At 37.1% G+C, this 22,529-nt stretch overlaps 1 protein-coding gene across 37 annotated transcripts in view; it reads right to left on the reverse strand.

Moving 5' to 3' along the window:
- Rims1 (regulating synaptic membrane exocytosis 1) overlaps window positions 1-22,529 on the reverse strand; it is a 489,256-nt gene that overhangs the window by 95,072 nt on the left and 371,655 nt on the right. For 15 of the 37 annotated variants that reach the window (XM_029474763.1, XM_029474767.1, XM_029474766.1 and 12 more), the window contains one exon: window positions 16,102-16,214. In XM_029474763.1, coding sequence (XP_029330623.1) covers window positions 16,102-16,214 — 113 coding nt within the window. Of the gene's footprint in view, window positions 1-12,545; window positions 12,576-16,101; window positions 16,215-17,268; window positions 17,452-22,529 lie in introns of all 37 variants that reach the window. The other 22 variants (XM_029474741.1, XM_029474756.1, XM_029474755.1 and 19 more) reach the window with 3 other exon arrangements.

The raw sequence follows: 22,529 nt of genomic DNA on the forward strand, positions 1-22,529 counted from the left end.
CTTTGCTGTGGTAAGAAGCACAACTATGATAGAGGGCAAATTGATTAGTCTTCATCTGACTAAAGTCAGAATCCATCATAATCTAGCTTGAAAACTGTCTCCAATTGCTGTATTTTTACAAATGGACGGGAGGGAGGGGAAGATAACGAACGGTACAGTTATCTGTAAACCATTCAAAGCTTGTAACTGTGCTGAGTGAGATCTAAATGAGTTGTGTTTACAACTTATCTGTTATTGATTTCCCTGAGGGATCAACTTCGCAAAAAAGCTTTAATCATATGTGTCGGGTAGATTTTGTGTGTGTGTGTGTGTGTAAAACCTTTGTACCATTCAGCCTCAAAAATCAAAGGCTAAACTGTGTATGGGCTCACTCGCATGTGTGCATGCTTACATGCAGCAGAATGTGTCTAAAACTTCAGTTCAGAATCTGAGTCATAAATATAATCACACCAACGCTGTTTCCACTTCTACCTTACAGGAGGTCAGTTAACTAGACAGACTCAGTCTATGATATCACAATTCTGAGAATTAGGCAATGACAGACCAAAAAGACAATACATGGTGACTGCCTTTAACTAGAAGACAATCAGCAAACAGTGTGAGAAAAGTCCTTAGGAAGCTTGTTAGTTACTTGACAACACACATAGTCAAAGGTAGCAGTATGAAGCAAGCTACAATATGACAGATCTCTGGAAATGCAGTGCAATGAGGTTATGAAAACTGAGATTTTTATACACAGAATGCCATAAACAGTGAAGAAAGCATAAGATTACAGAAGGTAAATAGATCGTCTCTCTGACCTTCACTTCTGTCCTAAATGCCTCTCTGTACAGCTTCCCCTTGCTTTGAGATTTAAGGGAGCTAAATAGCTGTAGTTGTACTGGGTAAATAAAGCTTAAAGCAATACAATGTAAATCTCAACTTCACACATAATTAAATGTTAGCTCAACAGCTTCATCAAATATACTAACTTTCAAAGACACTTTTAACACTTGCTAGATCAGAGCTTCTTTATTCTTGCATTTAGCACCTAGCAGTTCTTGATAACACTTGCCAGAAGGTACAGGTCTGAAACACCTGGAACCCTCTCAGTGAGTGAACTTTGCCACCCAGGCTAAGTAGGGTTATTTTACCTTCTAAATGCCTACAATTTAATATTCACTTTGCAGTACTTAAATTATACTCTATTAATGTATCCGGGTTAAGTGAGCTGAATGTAAATTGTTTTCAGGGTCTTTATGACTAGTTTCAAAAAAATTCTCTGTTGACTGCCCGTATTCAGGAGATAGGTTAAGAGAACAACTTTTCCATATCACCAGGATGAAGGCAATCTGCAGGTGATTATTGTAACCCGAGATCACCAGGAGACCCACCCAACCTCCCGGGAAATCTGACTGTCAAGCAGTCCTCGTGCTGAAGCACTGATTTCAAACAGAAGCAGAACACAACTATGCCTGGTTATCTCCTTGAGCAATGAGAAGGATGGATAGCTGCATTGCATTGCGCAGACCCCTTTACTGTCTTCTTTTTTATGACACCATGCATTCATTTAGTATTATGAAATAACTGTTTGTACTAGTTTTCACAAAGCATTGAGAAGTTATAATCCCCACCTGGGTGTGAATGTCAGCACTATTTAACTTTGCTACATACTTGTATTCTATTTTATCTCTCAAATACATATTGTGAAATAAAATAAAACTCTATATACATTAGAAAAGCTAAAATTATCAAACTTCAAACCTAAGATATGACTCCACTAATATATACTATTAATAGGATGAATAATAAAATTATCATATATTGGAATATTGATATCCCTCCATTATTTCACTATACGCAAACTTAGCCACATATCAAAATCTCCAATATCTTATTTCAAAAAGGACAATTGTACATAATCATTTAAAGAATTCTATTCTTTTATCAATTTTAACTCTAAGAGCAAAATTTAAATCTGAAATAAAATACTTTACAGATCCAACTGAGAGCCTTGCATTAAAATTACTTTTTCAATCATTCTGAGTGTTTGTAACAATTTTTTGTTTTTGTTGTTTCATTGGTTATTTTATTTACTTACATTTAAAATATTATCCCTCTTCTCAGTTTCCCCTCTGCAAGCCCCTATCCCATTCCCCCTGTTTCTATGCAGGTGCTCCCCCCACACCCATCCACTCCCTCCTCATCCCTCCCCCAAGCCTTCACAGGACCAAGGGCTTCTCCTCCCATTGATGCCCAACAAGGCCATCCTCTGCTACATATGCAGCTGGAGCCATGGGTCCCTCCAGGCGTACTCTTTGGTTAGTGGTTTCATCCCTGGGAGCTCTAGGGGGGTCTGATTGGTTGATAATTTTGTTCTTTCTAAGCCTTCTGTGTGTTTGTAGCAATTTTAAATAACACACCGATTAAAGGGCAAACTATCATTTAATTACAAAATGTTTTTTTAAATTAAGGTCTTCATTGTTATCTTTCATACATGTGATATATTAAAATCAAGTAATATTATTTTACAATAAATTATTATTTAGTTCTAATAACAATTTAGTTTGTATATCATATTCAAAAGAAAAAGGAGTTTACCATAGACTAGTTTAGCTATAATTGTAAACAGTTCATAAAAATTAGTTATAGTACATTAAATAATTTAATAATTTAATTAATAATTTAATTAATAGTAATTTAATAATGTAGTTTCCAAGATGTAGTTAGCATTACAGTTTTGCTAAAATGTTCTCCTGAGTTGTTGAAAGGCTGAAATTTGTCTCAGTCACTATACCCTGCATGCTCTGCTTATGATGGGTAAACTGTGGTTTAATATTAGCATACACTGACATACAGAACTATATTGAAGGAGATTTTTTTCAACACAACAGTGTCTTGTTCATTGTTCTGTGCATATTCCGGTACCTTTTCTAAAGTATGCTTGTCAAAATCCCATCAAGAATGGAGAGAAGCAAGCCTGCTTCCTTAGGAACCACAGAGACCTCTCCATTCGAAATTCAACCAAAGGAATTCCAGTTGGAGCAAAAAGGGCAAGATTAGTAGCTGCAACTTACAAAGTCCTGATAATTTTCTAAGGGAAAATGTTTTGTAGCAATGCAAATAAAGACTGGTTAAAAATCATTCATCTCCTGTAGAGGAATTTTATCCAGCAACATGGCTACTCTGGCAAGGGACAGAATCCTAAATTACCATCAGGCTGGGATGCAGACATGCCCTGGATTACAGTCTGAAATCGGCACACCCTTAGTATACACCTTTAATCCATAACAACGAAGGAAAGGTTTGTTTGTAGAAGGAAGCACTCATGTTTGAAAGTGATTTCTTATTGAGGGGCAGACAAAGTGAAGAATAAGAAAAGAATCTGACAGTGAGTCAGAGAATAGCAGAGAAAGAGAAGCTACTTATGAACAGGAATAGAGAAAATGGAGGGATGGCATGGTGTGTGTGTGTGTGTGTGTGTGTGTACCATGAACTTGGAGTGGATGTCCAGTGGACAATTTACTGTATACTGTATACATAAGTTCTCTTCCTCATATGGATACTGGGGATTTAAGTCAGCTATGAGTGTCAACCTTGCAGGCATGTTCCTTTATCTACTGAGCCATCTCATAAACAAAGAATTCTTAAGCTACTGAAAATGTGCAAATGGTTTCATTTCATTCCTAGATTCATAGAGATTCATGATTAAGATGGCCAGGCAGAAGCCAAAATTATTTGTAAAATTCTCCCCGTGTCTGCATGTATTTAAATAGATCCAACTCTCATTACTTTAAAAGCTTAGGAGTAAAAATTTAAGTATCATTCTATTTTTATTTGTGTGTTGATGCATGTGTGTGTTTGCATAAAAATATGCGTTTGGGAGTCCAGAGAGGCCAGAACAGGACACTGGATCATCTGAAGCTGGAATCATAGGCAGTTATGACCTTTCCCTATATACACTCATATATGCACAGAGCTTATCAGTGCACACTCTAGTGACACAGTAGGACTGCTATACTGTCACTTTGGGATTTTCTTATTTTAAACAGCAACTGCCTGTATTTAACATAAATAAATAAATAAATAAATAAATAAATAAATAAATAAATGAGCAAGCAAGCAAGCAAAGAGGGTGAACTCATGGGTCTAAGATTCAGTACGAATGTCTTTCTTCTCTCATTATTTAACCCTTCCCACTTTCATCCAAACAGCCACTGTCAAATACAGGAGCCAAGCACAACTGTCTCCTGAGTGGCTTCATCCAGGAACAGATGGAAACAGATACAAACCCACAGCCATACATCAGGCAGAGCTCGGGGAGTCTTGCAGAAGACTCAGGGAGAGGATTGAGCAAACTGGAGGGATCAAGGACACCACAAGGAGATCTACAGAGTCAACTACTGTGGGCCCATCGGGGTTCATGGAGACTGAACCATCAACCAAAGAGCACACAGGGGCTGGACCTAACCCCACCCTCACCACACACACATTCATAGCAGATGGGCAGCTCTGGTCTTCATGTGAGTCTCCTAGCCTTGGAGCAGGGGCTGTGGCTGGTTCTGTTGCCTGCTATTAAATCTGCAACTCCTACCTGGACTGTCTGTTTGGGCCTCAGCTGGGGAGAATGTGCCTATAAGTACTGGTATACTTGAAGTTCCAGGGTGACGTGTTACCCAAGAGGGGCTTCCCCTTTTCTGTGGAGAAGGGGAGGTGGTAATGTGGGAGGATTTTATAAGGACAGGACTGGGAGGGGAAGAGGGAGCTGGACTGCAAAGTAAATAAAATAAAATAAAATAAAATAAAATAAAATAAAATAAAATAAAATAAAATACTATTAGGGAAGAAAAGGACCTTCCATACATGAAAACAAGAGAACAGCAAGAGAAAACAAATACCCTTAAGTGTCATCTTTCCAGAGCCTCCTCTTACAATTTCGTTTTAATACAAATATTTTTAAAAAGATTAATAACCCTTAACATTTGTTAACTAAGTTTTGAAATTTTTATATATCACTACCAAAGACAATGTTATCTTGGAACTGTTTCTCATTTGCCTAAAATATCTTAAATGTTATAGTCACTTGTGACTCATTAACATTCTAAGTTAAAATAAAGTTTTCATGAATTTACACTTATGTAAAAATAAATATGTACTGATTTCAATAATCTGTAAGACTAGAAATTAACAGAAACATACATTTTGATATTTGGGTCTGGAGTGATTAAAAACACTGGCTCCTCTTGCAGAGGATCCAGGTTCCATTCGCAGGCATCTTTAACTCCAGTCCATGGTATCTAATGCCCTCTTCTGGCCTCCATGGGCACTGAATACATGTAGTGTATGCATAAACTATTGGTACAGGCAAAACATGCTAACACATTAAAACTTCTCATATTTTATAAGCATTTTCTGTGAAATATGATTTTAAATAAACAAACTGCATTTCTACATTAGGTTTCTTGGAATAAAAAAAGATTTTCATCATTGTCTTTGTAAACACTAGCTCATGTGAGTTGATCTGAAACACAATAACCCAAGGACAGAATATCTGAGCCCATTTTGATCTACTATCATATCTCATAGTTGGAAAAATGTAAATATCCACCTCCTACTTAAATGGCAACATAGTGTTAGTTGGAGAGAATGAAAGCCTCTCTTTCCCCACTGTACCTCCCAAGAAAACTGATAATTGCCCTAAAGACATCAGATCTAATGTAACATTTTACAGCGACTATGGTACTGACTGCAGATATTCCTGGATTTGCTAGAAAAATAATCCTTTCAGCTCTTATCAACACCTGAATCACTTTAGGTGACACCAATGAACAGCCCAACTTGAGGTCCATCTGATGGGCAAGCACTAATCCCTGACACTATTAATGACACTTTGTTGTACTTGCAGACAGGAACCTAGCATGACTGCCCTCTGAGAGGTTCCACCCAACAGCTGACTGAAACAGAAGGAGAGACTCACAGTCAAGCATTAGATGGAGCTTGGGGAGTCCTGTGGAAGAGTAGGGGGAAGGATAGAGGGACTCAAAGAGGACAGGGACCACACAGGAAGTCCCACAGAGTTTAATGTGGACCCTTGGGGGCTCTCAGAGCCTGGACCACCAACCAAAGAGTGAGCATGGGCTGGACCTAGCCACACCCCCATATGTAGCAGATGTGAAGCTTGGACTTCATGCTGGTCGCCAACAACTGGAACAGGAGTTGTCAGCAAATTTGTTGCCTGCCTGTGGATCCCATTCTCCGACCTGGGCTGCCTTGTCTGTCCTCAGTGAGAATGGATGGGCTTAGTCCTGCGGTGACTGATGTTTCAGGGGTGGGGAGTAAAAGTGTGATACCCAAGTGGGGTCCCACTTCTTAGAGAAGGGGAGGGGGACATGAGGGGAAGAGCTGCCGGAGTGGGGACTGGAAGGAGGGAGTGATATTGGGACGCAAAGGAAATAAATAAATAATTTAAAAAATAATTGTTTTCTTTGAAGCACTGTACTTTGCAAAGTGAGTTCACTCCTAGAGATAAACAACAGCATACTATAGAGAATAGAAAGTACAAAGACATTAAAAATGATACAAAGTCTGAACGCAAAGGCATTTTTAATATAACTCTGACTTAAAATGTTCTACCTGGTAACGTGAGCTGACATTAGAGGATTTAAAATGCCAAATTGTCAGTATGGACAGTCAGTGGGGATTGGTTGGATCTAAAACCGAGGCTTGTTGTCCTGTGGTCTCTGAAAAGCCTCTACTTTATTTAGATTTTCTACTTATAAAGAGGAGGGCGTCCTAGGAGAAACACTTTTGCTATCTTCTTTTTCCCCTTCACACTTGTAAAAACAGGGACTACAATGATTCAGTTTTTGGCTCTATTGCATGCTTTCCAACATTTTAAATTTGCCAATTTACCCAAACTATAGGTGTTAAGAGAAAAATGAGCTGACTTTTATATTATTATCTCTGTTGTATTTAAAATTAAGAGATAGTGTCTTCCCTTGATGTTCAACCTCACTTTCGGTCCTAAGCAAGTTAATGATGTGTCAGGTCCTCGCTTAACTTCTGCATCAGCACTGTCTTTTATACTATGCATGAAAATAAATCTGTAGAGAGCTTCCACTCTGGACAAGTTTGTCAACCTTAGAGCACATGCATTACAGAAAACAAATCCCAGTTTGCAAGTATAGAAATGTTTTTGATTGTTCCTGAGCCTCAGCATAATTCCTCTGAGCTATTATACAGTACCCAATACTAACGAGGGCAGTACAAGATAACCTTTATCCAACATGAGACTCACAAACAGCAACAAGCAAGTTAACACCCATGGGGTGAATATATCACACTGGCTTTACAAAACTTAGAGAAGGAAGCCTGTTTGGTCTAGATCATTGAAAAGACACACTGGCATAGGTGAGAAAAACTATTTACCAAATTATTGCTCACATCACACCTCAGCCATATGACCTCACCTTTTGTTTTAGCTTGCTTTGTCTCCAACAAACTCCCTAAAGAATGCAGGATCTCCATCCCCAAGTGAAAACCTGCAAGTTGCAGTACACCAAAATGTCTCTGCTCAACAGACAAGGCCAGTTCTGGATGGAGCAATCATTTCCCTAGCTCTTCTGCACTAACCAAGATCAAAGAGCTGCCACAAAGAAACAATATTGTTTTGCTTTGTTTCTTAGAACAATATTCTTCATGGCGAGGTGATATCTTGTCAACAGGCTGCATGGACACTTAGATCTCTGGTGTGAAGGGAGACCAGTCTTTAGAGGTCAAATGACCTCAAATGTTTGGCTTTCTTACTCATGGTTCCAACTTAACAACAACAGTGATAGACTCAGCTCATATGAACAGTCTCTTTCCTAGGTGTGCAGTATCTGAAGGACATAAACATTTAGACAGTGCACATAAAAGAGACAGTCCATGGTTGGACACCATGGTAAAACATTTCCCTCTTCACTTTCTTTACAAATCTCAGGAGAAAGAAGTAAAGAAAGTCAGGCAGGTATATCTTCCAAGGTATGTGTGAATGCTCTAAACCCTTAATGTCTATTATAAAATAGTTTCTAGTAAATAGATTCAACAAAACAGTGGGAAGGTCAAAACCACAACTTCTCGATCCTGTGATTTGCTGTTTGATCCTCTCAGTAGCCACAGTGACCAAGTAAAGAAATCCAATTCTTTATTTGTGATACATGTTCAGGTAAAAATACTGAACCTGAATGATCCAGCCCAGAAGATTAAGGAATATGCACCCGCCAAAAGTACTCCTTCCCTTCTCTCCCTGTTTTTCCCTCTCTGCCCCCCTCCTCTCTTGCTCCCCCCCACACACCCCCCTCTCTGCTTGTCTTTGCCCCTCCCACAGCTCTCTATTGGTCTCTTGAGGCCACAGTTAGGGATGGAATCTAGGGAGTCACACATACTAATCAAGGATACTACAATGTATCTTACAATTCTAAGTATTATAAATCATAACCTACAAGAACAGGAAATGACTGATCTGGCCTCATGCACTTTTTAAATAATAATTTGTAAGAAAAATTATAATCTTTTGGTACCTCTTAAAGACAGTTAGGAAACTGTAAATTTAAAAATTATAAATTGGTTTACTCAGAGCTTCAACCATTTATCTTCCAATTTTACTACTATATACTATACCCTACTAGTATTATAAATGATTAATGACCGATACTATAATTAATGCAACAGAAACTAAGAAAATTTACATTTTCACTTTTTATATAAATTCAACAAAATTAAGGTTAATGCCACAATTCCATAGTTTTCTTTGCATAGCTTAACCCTCAAATCATTTCTGTCATTGTTTAGCATAGAAAATTATAGACAATATGCTTTAGCATTCGTTATAAAACCTAGATTAAAAATGCAATTAACTAGACTCAGCCCTTAAACAGCTCTTACAATTTTGTGATAATAATTATTACACATTTAATCAGTCAGGTAGAAAACAAAATGTAACAAAATTATTTTTGTTCCTTTGAAACCATTACTTGGATTCTAAATGATTATCACTATTGAGGTGCATAAATTACACAGGTCTTACAATTAAGGACATCATATTTTTTTAGAAAACAATGTAATATATTCTGTTATGATTCAAAATTGCTTCCAGGAGCCAGAGATAATGCATATAAACACCACATAAAGGCAAAAAAAATTAGAAATTTATCATGACAATAACATTTTTCTCACCTTGAAGTCATTTAATTTCTGGTTCACTTTTGATCTTCGTTTATCATTATTTCGATCCCCCAAACTACATTCATGGGCTCTTTAAAACTGTCCAAGAAATGTAGCAGAGAGGGAAAAATTGGCTTACTTTCAGAATGAATGATTATAAATAGGCCTAAAAGCAGTCTGTGAAACCTAAAACCACATCATCTCTCAGCTTGCAACACAGAAGGGGTCAAAGGTAAGTTAAGTTGTATGAATATTTATTCATGAAAGCCCAGGCTGTGATATCTATCCAGACTTAAAGGAGCTGATTTGACGTTGTTGTTCTTATGTGGGTGATTTCAGGAGAAACCGGGCACAGATTCAGCTGAGTGACCCACAGCTGAATGGGCACGTGAATGTATGAAAACGAAGTGGTCTCCAAGATTGTCTTGTCAGGAAAGAATCTCTTGCATCTAGAGCAAAGAGGGCAGAACACACACTGGGATCAAACTCTGGAGCCACCTCACAGTGCCCGAGGACGTCCACTCAGGCCTTGAGACTGTATTTCTACTAAACGTGAGCACTATCCTGATGCGACTCCATATGCATAGTAAGCACCCAATAAACAGGACGCCATGGTGCCTGGAGCCGGAAGTGAGTTTGAATAGGGTCCTCAGAGTGAGGGGACCATCAAGGGGTCAGGTTTTAATCTCCTGACGCTTTGGTGTAGCAGTCAGAAAGTAAAGAATGTAAAACTTATATCTTGGGGTGTTGGGAGAGTATGCGATAATGCATGACACTCTTAGTTAAGTGATCGATACATAGGGAATAATGAATTTCGTTTATCGTTGATTATGCTCCGGAACATTACTAAGCTAGTCCTGGACACGTAGACTGGGCAACTGTTTTCCCAGAATTGTTACAATCTTAGCACTATGAAAGTGTTGCTTTATTTCTGGAAAACTGGGGTATTCAGTTGTAAGATAAGTTTACCTACAAATCATCGAAACAAAAGCAAACTGGTGAGTTTATTGGCCTTTGTGGTCAGTAAGGACTGGTCAGTCCTATTTTCATGGGTAGCAAACATTCAAACCACATAAATTCTCTCTTGATGGATTGGAGAAGATGGCCTACAGATTACAGATAAGGGCCTTCTATGCAGTAAATATGTCTTTTCTGCCTCAAACCTGACTTTGGAAAAAGATCTAAACTCGCTTCACCCCTCTGGGGTGAAGGCCACTGTCAGTGGGTAAACTACACTGTCTCAAACCCTGTAGGAAGAAGACACCACCCTTAGCTGCTGAGGCTTGCAGGATGCAGTTTCAGATATGTCTCTTTGGTTGATTGCATACACAGTATGCTCTCTGAGGCATATCTACATCTTGCCACTGGTTAGTCAGGGCCCAATGTGGTCTGTAGCAAGGTCTTAAATGTAGTTATTCTTCATAAAAAGTGTTCTGTTGTATCACGTGGAGAGTTTGTAGTAGCTGCCTGTGGCTTTTTGTTATGTTTTTTTGTTTTTGTTTTGTTTTGTTTTTTTGGAGACAGGGTTTCTCTGACGCCTGTGGCTTTTAGTTGATAATAATATACAGAAAATCTCCAATGAACTGTTCTAATAAATTGTTACTCTATATCTTTTGGAAAATGAATTAGAGTTAATTATTCAAAGTATTTTACCACATTTTTAACCTTGTGAATCTAGATATATTTCTCTGAATCTAATTAAAAAAATACCAGTCACTTTTGTAGTATTGAATGTAAAGTTCTTCTGATACATAAAATACGAGCAGAAGCTGGTCGGTCATAAACTTACTGAATCCCAGGATAACAGCTTCCTCCTTTCACTGAAGAGCCGTTTGCTTTAGCTATTACTTGTCGTTAAACAGAATATGATCAAATTTACTTTATTGACTGATGTTTAATTCTATTCTCTATAAATTTAGACTAAACAGAATATTATCTGATAATTAAATATTATTGAATACTAAATTATTGGATATTATCAACCATACTGAGATTCACAACATATCCTAGGTATAATTAAAAGTTATAAATAATGCCTTTGGTATTTGAGTTTTTTAAAAAACAAGATTCTCAAAGTATAGTGAAAAAAGTGAAGAAAACAATCTTTCCATTCTCTACTACTGATAGTAAAGGGCATGGATCTTTTAGTGTGTGTGTGTGTGTGTGTGTGTGTGTGTGTGCGTGTGTGCGCGCGCGTGTGCCTGCCTGAGCATTTGTATGTGAGCCACTTGTGTGCAGGTACACGCAGAGTTCAAATGAGAGAACTGGGTGATGAAACTAGACCTATAGGTGGTTGTGGTTTGCTTAATGTGAATGTTGGGAACTGCACTCAGTACCTTTTCAAGACCAGAACATGTTCTTAACCACTGAGATATTTCTCCAAACCCAAGGGCAGATATCTTGAATATGGATGGTGCTGTGATCATGAATAGCTCTGAGAATTACTAAAATAAACAAATAAGCTCAAACTGCTTTTAAGTATCCAATAAATATATCTATAAACATCACACAGTTAATGTATTATTAAAACACTATTGTACTGATTTATAAACTCATATTCAAAAAGATAATAATCGGGCCAAAAATAATTAGGAATAAGAAGTGATGTGGGCAGGACAAAAGTCCAGAGTGGAAGCCAGAGACTCACTGGAAATTTAAGGGCAAAGATAAAAAATAAGTTGGGATTCAAAAGTCAAAGAGGAGAACAGAAATATCTCAGGTGACTGGGTTGGTTGAACTCTAAATCCTGTATCTCTCAGATGGGTAGGATTAAGACTCCAACAATACTGAAGCCCAGAGCTCTTAATACTTAGGTAGCTGCTCCAAACATGCCTGGCTGCAGGAAGGGTGAGAAGTCTCAGGAATCTCGTTCTATCTAGACAATATGATGTACGGATTTTCTTTTATGTACAGCAGATTCTACGCAGAAAGAGAAGTGGGAAATCTCAATGAAATCCCTTATCTATGAGATCAGGAATATAGAATTAATCCAAGGAAAACCAGGAAGAAGTAACATATAAGTCACAAATTCTTACAATAAAATAATATACTATCTTGTAAGATGTGTATTATTAATTTACAGAATAATCGTTTTTAGTTATCAGTGTAGATAAAGGAATTTTGCATCAATGCTATTTTTAGTTTTAAGATGTTTCCCTCCATGATATAAATTGTATAATATGAATTTATTTAATATGAAAGAATTAAAAAGTGGCAAAATCACTTCAGAGATATATCTATCTATTAAATATCTGAGAAATAACTACCTTTAAATAGTTTTGGTCTTTATTCCAACAGTAGCATAACTCTTACACATTATAAAAGTAACAGTATGAATGGTTAAAAGTTACATTAATATTTACCTTTAGTGGAAGAGTTATATTTTTCTTGTTCTTCAATGAATTAAATGCACATAATGATGGAAACAAAAGAAAGAAATCAGCAAATTTATAGTTAGACATGGAAATATGAGTTAACAAAATGGCATGAATAATAAAAATGCATAACACATAAGGTGACATGATAAACCATGAGAAAGTTTCACATGTACTGAAATTAATCCAAAAATGAATACGGCAATTCAAAGATTTAAACAAAACAAAAATATCAAGAAATAACTTGTTTGATATTCCCAAGGCAATACTACAATACTTTATCTGGCCTTTTAAGAACTGTACAATTTGGCAACAATTTTAATAAAACATTTTCATTTAAATCCACCACTGTCTCACACTGTAAACATATTAATCTACATAAAAACTTGCATTGTAAAATTGCCATTTTCTATGATTTAAAATTGCATGTAATTAATCCCATTTTTTAATTGAATAGAAAGTATATAAGTTATAGCCTGGGAATACTCCTGTAGTATTTTCTGTGTGAACAATATATATCTCAAATGTTGGTAGTTCTCTCTTTTTCTTCAAATTAACTATAGTAAATATCTTAAGATGAAATTATTCACTTTCTAAATATTACATATCCTAGATACTTCATAAGACATTAGATCTATCTCCCTGCTGCTATATTCTTTATTGCAAAATAATTGTCTTGTCACATCTAAAAGGAGCTGTCAGTATTGCTTCAGGCCTTAAATAGTACATGCAATGTCAGTATACTGAATGGTCTTTACACGCTTCATTAAGAGATGTCAATGAAGTGCGAAAGTGACCTGATCTGCTCAGAAAAACACACACTTTTATACAACCAATCATGACTGCCTTTATTTTATATAAAACAACACCATATTGTATTTAATACTGACATGTAATCAAAGAAATTTCAAGAAGCTCTCTGCTTTTAATTTTTACATACTAGCAAGAGTACCCTAAAGTATAGATTATATATTAACCTGCGTTATCTCAAAATAAATACTGCAATCATTTGCTTTGCCTGTCGTCTACTTTTACATAACTAGAATTCAGGTAGTAAATGGCTCAATACACCATCTTCTGAAAGGGAATTTCAAATATTTTTAAAATAGTAAATGAATGTATGTTTTAAAATTATTATCTTTAAAATTGGAAAATCTGTTTAAAGTATAGAAGATACAGTAATTGGAAAAAATTAAGAGAATATATCCAACAAATCAAATTACTTTTGTATACAACCTAAAACAATAGTATAGGCAATTGTGTACTGAAAAAGATAATAGAATTAGTTTATGATTATGTCAAGCGATTACATGACTTTCTGGGAAACTAAATCACTCACAGTATTTGTTCTTACCAATTAGCTGTTGATCAACTGAATTACTTTTAAAATCAGTAAGCCAGGCCTTCATAAAAGATTAAATAGGAAAAACCAGAAGTCGTGAATAGGAGCTTAAGCAGTCACAAATAAACCAGGGTTGACGCTAATTCCTGTACAAGATAGTACTGCAACCCAACAAACCCATCAAAAAGGAAAAGACTGAGACACCTACATCACTCTAAGAACAGTGAAATTCATCATAAATAAACTGTGCTAAGGCAAAAGGCATTGTCTCGTTCATGGATCAAATCCCTTTCAGAAACGATTACGGATCTGTGTGTTGTATGAATGGTTCAGTACAAAACTACACCCAGAAGATGATGGAAGAGACTCCCACCATTTACCACAAGCCCCAAAGCATGTATCAGTATCATAAAGTAATCCCTCAGAATGCTTAGATTAAATACCACATAGTGACTGTTCTGCTCTAAAAGCTCTGTGTCACAATGTCTCAGGAACCTTCAACAACCAACTGTGTTTACTAAAGTATTTTTCATAATAAATAGCAAAATAACTCCAACAGTAGCATTCCCATTCCTCCCCTTCTTCCCACCTCAAAACAATCCTTACACATTGATGGTTTCTCTGAAAGACAACTGCAAATATGAATATCATAAACAGTAGATATGAACAGTGAAATACAAAATTGAGAAGTAAATAAATGGTCCGACACATTACTATAATCCCACTGTGCACCCTCATATGCCATGGAGTGTTTTACTTGCAACTGGAGGAAATGCAAAGAATTTTAGGAACACATGACTTGCTAAGTTTCAGAGTGATCAATAACACTGGGTATGTAGTGAAGCATCCAAATTTATAGTTTGTTCAGTTGTGCAACAAGAGTTCATGAATAAATTAACACGCCATCATCTAATTGTTAAAAAATTAATATTTTGACAGATGTATTGCTGGAGTAGTTCAAACAATTAAATTTGCCTAATCATCTCAAAATATTCCAGAAAAAAACCCTCTATTAGAAATGTGGACTCTACAATCTATTACTGGTATTTTAGGAAGTAATTTCACCAAGATAGTATTTTCCTACTTGACTAGTTATAGACATGTGTCTCATCCCTGAACACTAAAGCATGGTATACCAACAAGAAACATGATTTTTAAAAACCCCACAAGTCTGGCTGTTGTAGCTCTTGGTACCTTTGGCAGCATCCACACCACTTGTTCATACTAACATTCCTCTCATCAAGTATTCCAAATGGTAAAGTAGCCCCCTTAAATCACTGAAGCAATGAGATCTGTGAGGGAATGTGAATTTTCTAGCAGCAACAACCAACAGTGTGAGAGTATTCAGAAATTTAGTCAGGGATGCAGCTTTTCAGTGGACATTTCACTATGTTCAGAGTTCTTGAGCCACAGCCCTGAACTAGAGAAAATGTGAACAATTCTTTTAGTCCTTAATAATAAGTGTGATAGAAAATACTAATGTCATTTACTTACTAAGAAACGGGTCAGGAAAAAATAGTATTTCAGTACAGCATGTCAAACATTTACCTCATGTATTTAATCTTGGTTTCTATTAAAGCACATCTCCCCTCTACCACACACACATACACATACACACACACACACACATACACACACACACATGCACACACACACACACACACATTCTATTAGGAACACAAAACAATCCATAGCCTCTTAATGTGAGAAATCCAGGCAATATGGCTCATGGGAAAATAACAAATATATGTTTTGAGTAATATTTGTCATCAAACTAGTTAAAACTCTAGATATTGGCAATGAAGCTAAAAGAGAAAACACTAATGCATGACCCAATGATCATATTTAATTTTTAAATTTCTCAAAAACAAAGTAAGACCTTCTTTCAGCTCATAAATTAACAGAGAGCATTGTTTTTGAAAATACGCACGGCTTAGATTTGTGCTTTTGCAAAACTCTTAAGAACCCTACTCTCTCTGTTAGACAGTCATCTAAATTCAGTTGATTGCTCACTCAACAAACGCCGCTAATTGTTACAAGGCACAAGAACTGGGGGATAAAAGTACAAGAAATTCAAACTCTTAGGATTCACAGAGCTGCACATATATGATCTCAACAGCGCAATTTAATCAAAATGGGGTGTTAAGAGGAGAAGGTCCTCAACTCCAGGTGTTTGGACAAAGATGTCGCTTATTTGGATACCTTGTTCTATACTGCCACTTCGGACCGGCACCTGTGGGAGCTGTCTTCCGCGGCGACTGCCAAAGGATGTGTCAGCTGGAGGAGACTGGGTGGGGCTTCCTTGTCGGTGCGTTCTGTAGGCAAACAGCAAAGGGAGGGTGAAATTCCAGAAAAGAAAAGAAAAATGCCTTTTCCAGTCACTACTAAAATAGTCATAACACAACTAGCTCGGTTGGTAGAAGTGAACTCAGGCACCTTAAATGACACACACAAAAGGAACTCTGCAATAAGAGGTCAGAGGGGGCAGGTCAGGCCCTGCCCTACTCATTCTGCATGGTGAATTCTTGAGTTAAGCAGAATGAGATTCAGTTTCTCCTAACTTTCTATGAGGCTATGCTTTCTTAAAGACATTTATTTTTGGTAGCATCATGACAGAAGTGACCAAAGCCTCTGGGTGTTAAAATACAAAAAAAAAAGGAGCTCTGAAGGTATGTCACCAATCAGCTCCCATTTGGCTCCCCCTACACTGGTGCACACTTGAGAGGTGTTCTGAATAATGAGTTCTTGATGCACAGTCTGACTCTAGTTACCAATCGGTTGGGCATTCCTTTACAATTGAAACAAATAGCAAACCTTGAAAGGGATTTTAAACAACCCGGGCATATGCTCCAGGGTATTTCAATGGGAGGATGACTACTGGAGATGAGAATCTGGAGAAGCAATCAGGTATACACCATTCTCACCCAGATAAAGCTGACCCCTATCTGCTGGCATTCAAAAACTTTGTAACTAAAGAAATTTTAAACTACATGGTTTTATGAATATATATAGAAGGTTACTTTTAGAAATCCTCCTTTATTTTAATAATCAAATACATACTTAATCCTGAGTCAGTCATAAAACATTTCATGTAATAAAGTAGGTATGATATGCCACACACAGATGAAAGGACAGCACACAGCCAGATTCGGTTTCAATGATAGCTAACCGGCAGGAACTAGAATATGGCCAGCACAGTGAGTAGATGCGAGTGGTAGAGAATATGGGAGAAGGTCAAGGGCCACAAAGCAGGAAGTTAAAAACTATGGTGTCATAATGAGTGAATGCTTCGAGTGCGCAGGAAAGAACAACACCACACCAACACCCGGCAGCGGGACACGAATGCTGGGCTGGACACTGAATAGCAACCTTGTCAGAAGCGGAGAAGACGGCGCTGACCCTCCGGGGGCAAGGTGGTGCATAGAACACAGGGTTCTGATACTAGAGTGCTCGCTCGACCGGGAGCGAGTGGTATGCTTTCCCCTAATGACCGGTTGATCGGTTGCTCTTGGGATTGCGTATCCCCTTCTAGAAAGGCATGGTGGGAGAACCCTAAAACATTAGTGCCAAAAAAGATCTTCAGTCAGCAGGTTTCATTAACTTAACACCAACACATTTGTCCAAGGAAAACCTAGATACTCTTAAAGTACAAGAGGAGCACTCACCCCACAGTTATTGAAATGAAAATGTCACTGTTAACAATCCACAGGTATGTCACATTATAAAGGATCAAGCTAGATTGCCTCATATACTGAACTCCTTATGAACCCTCCAGAGTCAAAGACATCAGTCTTTCATTGGGTTATTGAACTGTATTTCCAGCATGTCAATCAAGTAGATCAGAAGGGAAGAACACAACAAAGATTTGTTGATTGAATGAGTGTGTGCTGTTACAATGACTTACACCACTGTATTCCTTAAGAATGTGAACTAGTAATGTGTGCATGTTTTTATAATGTTCATAGTTCTATGGTGCAAGAAGAGAGTTTAATGGTAAGGAGAAAGCATCTTCAGTTTAGTCTAAGACTAAGAAAGAAAATTAGAGCTTAAACAGAATTTTATTGACTTATACACTCGATTAAGCACAAGTGGCTAATGTGTGTGTAAAATGGATTCTCTTACATATGACAGTAGTATCTGAAATGTATTTGTGAATACATTGGTAGTTATCTTGATATGGTACTCAAAATCATTATGAAGCAACTTTCTGAATTAATTTCTAAGAATTAAAATGGAAACAGACATGCATGTGTATATCTCTACACATAGATTCATAATTTTGCTTCTTGTAACATTTTAGTATAATTTTGCTAAGTGATGTGATTGGCGTGACTGTTGTGTATTGACAAGAATATAAAAATACCTCATCCTTACAAATAGCAATAATGCAAAACATGTTTATTGTCTTTAAGTGTGAAAAAAACTTATATCAGTTACCCAAAATGAATTTATGAAGACTTTACTCTTTTATTTAGCTTAATATTCCTTCTTTTAAGTGAAATATTTCTCGCATCAAGACTGATTTTTGCTTCAAGCTATGTCTTCCATTTCAGAACAATAAAGAAGAAAAATACCAGTTTTCAGAGAACAAGAGAGGGCAGCTTATATCTATAATAAAGGCGAATTTTATCCTCTTGGGCTGTGGATTAAAGCTTTATTAGATGCTGATTCATGTCCTGAAATCTCACCTGTCATTTCCACTTCCAAGGTATAAAGAAACTGGTAATGTTCTACCTATTCCTGTAGTTCATTTGCTCTGAACTGACTTTCACATTAACTGAACGATCTAAAACTGACCAAGACTGGAAGAATTTATATGACCATATTATTTCCAACACTAAAGGTTTTGTCTATTCCTCTTTATGAGCCAGCATAAAAAGAATCAAATTGTTCAAAAAATATATTTTTGGTTGTTGCTTAAAAATTAAATTGTACAGTCATCACATTAGTAATAGAGTGTCTCTTAGATACTACAATTCACTAAAATCTTCCTGTATTCCTTGATGAAACTTCTAAGCACCCCAGAAAAACTCAAATGTGACCTTAGCTAAGAATAATTTTGGTGGACTTTATGTTTCATCTAGTAATATGGAAAAGGTTAAAACAACCATTTTTCAGAAGGATATGAATGGATTCTAGATGACTATTCTAGTGTTGTGGCTCTATAACATGTTACTTGGAGAATTGTGTTTGACCTGGAGGAAGGCTGACAGACACTGAGGACAGCCACGGTGTTCCAAATCAAACATTTTGCACAAGACCAGTTTTGTTTATATTTTTCTTTACCTAAACTGTCCACATGTCTCAGTATCAAGACAGTTCTTGCTAAAAGTCAAAACCAAAAAGGTTCTTGCTACAACTTGATCTATGGAGTGCAAACCAGAGGAGAAACAAAGCTACCTTGACTGAGCAAGAGAGAGATGTGGTTACAAGCTTGAGTTCCAAGAGGATGACCTTGGAAAGAGATGACCAATGTGTTGTAGAGTAGAGGTAATGTGGTTAAGTATGGTTTGTTTAGGCAAATGAAAAGGAGAACTGGTCAAGAAGTTTCAAGGTACAACAGGGCAGAGTTGACAGCATCAAGGCTGTTGAGCCTTGATAATTTTTACAAAATGGGGTATACTAAGAAGAAAAAATGTAAAAAGAATGGGAGAGACTTAGAATGATTGTTGAGAAGAAAACCAAATATGAATGGCAGAAAATGGAAGTAAGTTTTAAGAAATAATAATATAAATAATAATAAGATCTTTAATGTCAGTGTAGGGACATCTACATTCTAGGGACTGAGTGTGTGCATCTGTGCATTTATAAGGATTCATGTGTGTGCATAGCTGTGATATTTTGTGCCACACATATTTTGAATTATAACTACTGCTATTTTATAAGTAAAATATTGAAGCTCATTCAGTAACTTGCAAAAAGATGAGAGAGAAGGGTGGTTAAAGACAGGATCCATATAGGTTTGCTGAGAGCCATCAGGGCCTTATTTTCTGAAGGTTGACACAGTGCATGCAATTGTGTCTTTACATTTGTGCTGTCTACTTGAAGCTGGCATGTTAGAGGAACACAGACATAATAGAGGAACTCATGACATAATTACTGGAAAAGGACATGTTATTATACCATGGGACAAAGAAAAAATTTCTAAAGAAAGAATTTCTAAAAAAAAAAATGTACACCTAAAAATTGAGTGATTTAGTATGATTTAAAGGAATCATGATCTGAGAGTTTGCTATATAAAATAACATTTGATGAGTCTGCTTTGTATCCTCTTTCATGAGTATACACATATATGTATACAGTAGCTCACTGTTGGCAAGTGTGTACCTAAATATTTATCCCTGCGTTTAATCACATCCAAACTTTGTACAACTTTCTCTACAGTGTAAAGTTGGACATAAACACAGTTCATGTCAAAAACCTTAGCTCTTTAGCCAGAAATTTCTATTTTTCCAAACAGTCACACCTGGAGCTTAAAAATCAAGGTTTGGGGGCTTTGTTTTTAATGATTTGCTAAGGAGGTGAGAATATATATATATATATACATATATATATATAGTATTTAAGTTCCCAGTGGTTTATTCAGTGCTAGCCATTTATAGGCCCGCAAAAGTTCCTTCCCATAGATGGAACACATAAAAAAGTGCACCTGTATGTGATTCTAAATAGTACATCAGTAAACATGCAGCAGTCAGAATTCAGAATAAGGTATCACAAAATAATGGCACCGGAGGGAGATGCAGAGATGATGGGGGCCGTTCTCAGCTGAACCTGCACAGAGGTGAAAAGAGAGGCTTTATTTAAGAGGAGTTTTCTTTGGCTCCTTTTTACTTTTTGGTTTTTCGAGACAGGGTTTCTCTGTGTAGTCAGGCTGTCCTGGAACTCACTCTATAAACCCGGCTGGCCTCGAACTCAGAAATATGCCTGACTCTGCCTCCCAAGTGCTGGGATTAAAGGTGTGTGCCACCACTGCCAGGCTCTTTGGCTCCTTGTTTGCTTGTTTTATCATATTGCAACTTGTTTGTTTTTTATTTATCTTATCTAATTTTACTATTATTCCTTAGAGGCTTATTGATTTTTCTAATGAAAGACAGAAAGGTTACAGATTCAGATGGGAGATGCCAGGGGGAGGAACTTGGAGTAATTGGCAAAGGGACCTTAATCAGAATATATTGTATAAAAACCAGTCTAATAGAGTAGATAAAACAAAACAAAAATCCAAGAAAAAACTGATTGAGGGGGGAGGGGACTTCTAACGGGTCACTGTACATTTCAAAACATTTTCTTATAAGGCTGTTACACCCAATGACTAGTCAAGGATCAGTTTTCAATTTGGGGTACTGCCAAGTGGTAGCGTATTTACCTAACAATTGCATGACCTTGGGTTTCATCCCAAGAGGAAGGAAGGAAGGAAGGAGGAAAGAAGGAAGGAGAAAAGAAGGGAAGGGAGAGTAACTTAGGAAGAAAGAGGGGAAATGTGGAAAAAAGGAACCCGTGTGCAAAGTCTTCCCATGGTAGATTCATTTTAGTGACAGAGTTGTCCTCACGTCCACCTCAACTCAGAGCTCCTACAGAAACTACAGTCAATGCTTTCTGAACATAAGAGCCAACTGTCATGTAACCAACACTCAACAATCTGCTTGAAAATTAGTCTAGTAAAATCAACCAGGTGCCTTAATTATCAACAAACTAAAGCACATATATAAAAAGCTAGTGTTTTCTGATGAGCCCAGAATGAAGGATGGAAATGCACCAGCGTGACCAGTATGCCTCTACTGCGGGGACCTGGCTGGTAGGGTTCCATGGTTCCGCTCTTCCTCACACTCCAATTACTGGAGTACTTTGCTTCCTCTCTTCACCCTCTCGAGCTTCCCTAGATGCTTGTGTCTTGTACAGTATGCTCTCTAATGGATCAATACCTCTGTGAATACTTAGATTCCAGCTGCCTTTCCCTTTGTCCAGTTTAAGCAATCCGTTGGCATCTCTCCTCCTACTCTGCAGACTTCGACGTGGTAACGCCCTTTTGGGAATGCTGATCACTACTTTCTCACTTAGACTAGAACTTCATGTTTACGGCCTGACGGAATACTGAACTGCGCAGGCTCTGTCTTGCTTGAGCCTACTCAAGTAGCCCCACTGGAGGGTTTTCATCTAGTCTTGGATATTTTAATACATTTGCCAGTTCTCAAAGGGATCTACAGTTCCAAAACTCAGAATCAATTTTTCAGTGCCTTGGTTTAAGGAAGATGACTATTTCATAAACAAACTGAGCGTCTTTGCCATATTAACACAGCATAATCATGTCCATCCTCACCTCTCAAAAACATCTCCAGTTTAATTTTTAGCTTCCCTTTCTTTGCATTCTGATTTTCATTCTCCATTCAAAAGTAGGCCCTTAAGCTAAAAATAATTTTTCACCTTTTAGATGTTTTCTCACACTTTCCAATTCTCTACATAATCTAGTTTTATCTATTGATTGGCTCCAGTAAGGCTGGTCTGTTGAATATTTTCAAGTTCCAGTACTCCCTACTTCATGCCTCTGCTTTTGGTCTACCTGCAATTCCTGGGATATTCAAATACTAATCCATCTATGCTTCCATTCATGCAGTTAAGGATTCTCAGACAAATGA

This window comes from Mus caroli, chromosome 1 (genome assembly GCF_900094665.2).
Source record: "Mus caroli chromosome 1, CAROLI_EIJ_v1.1, whole genome shotgun sequence".
Taxonomy (NCBI): Eukaryota; Metazoa; Chordata; class Mammalia; order Rodentia; family Muridae; genus Mus; species Mus caroli.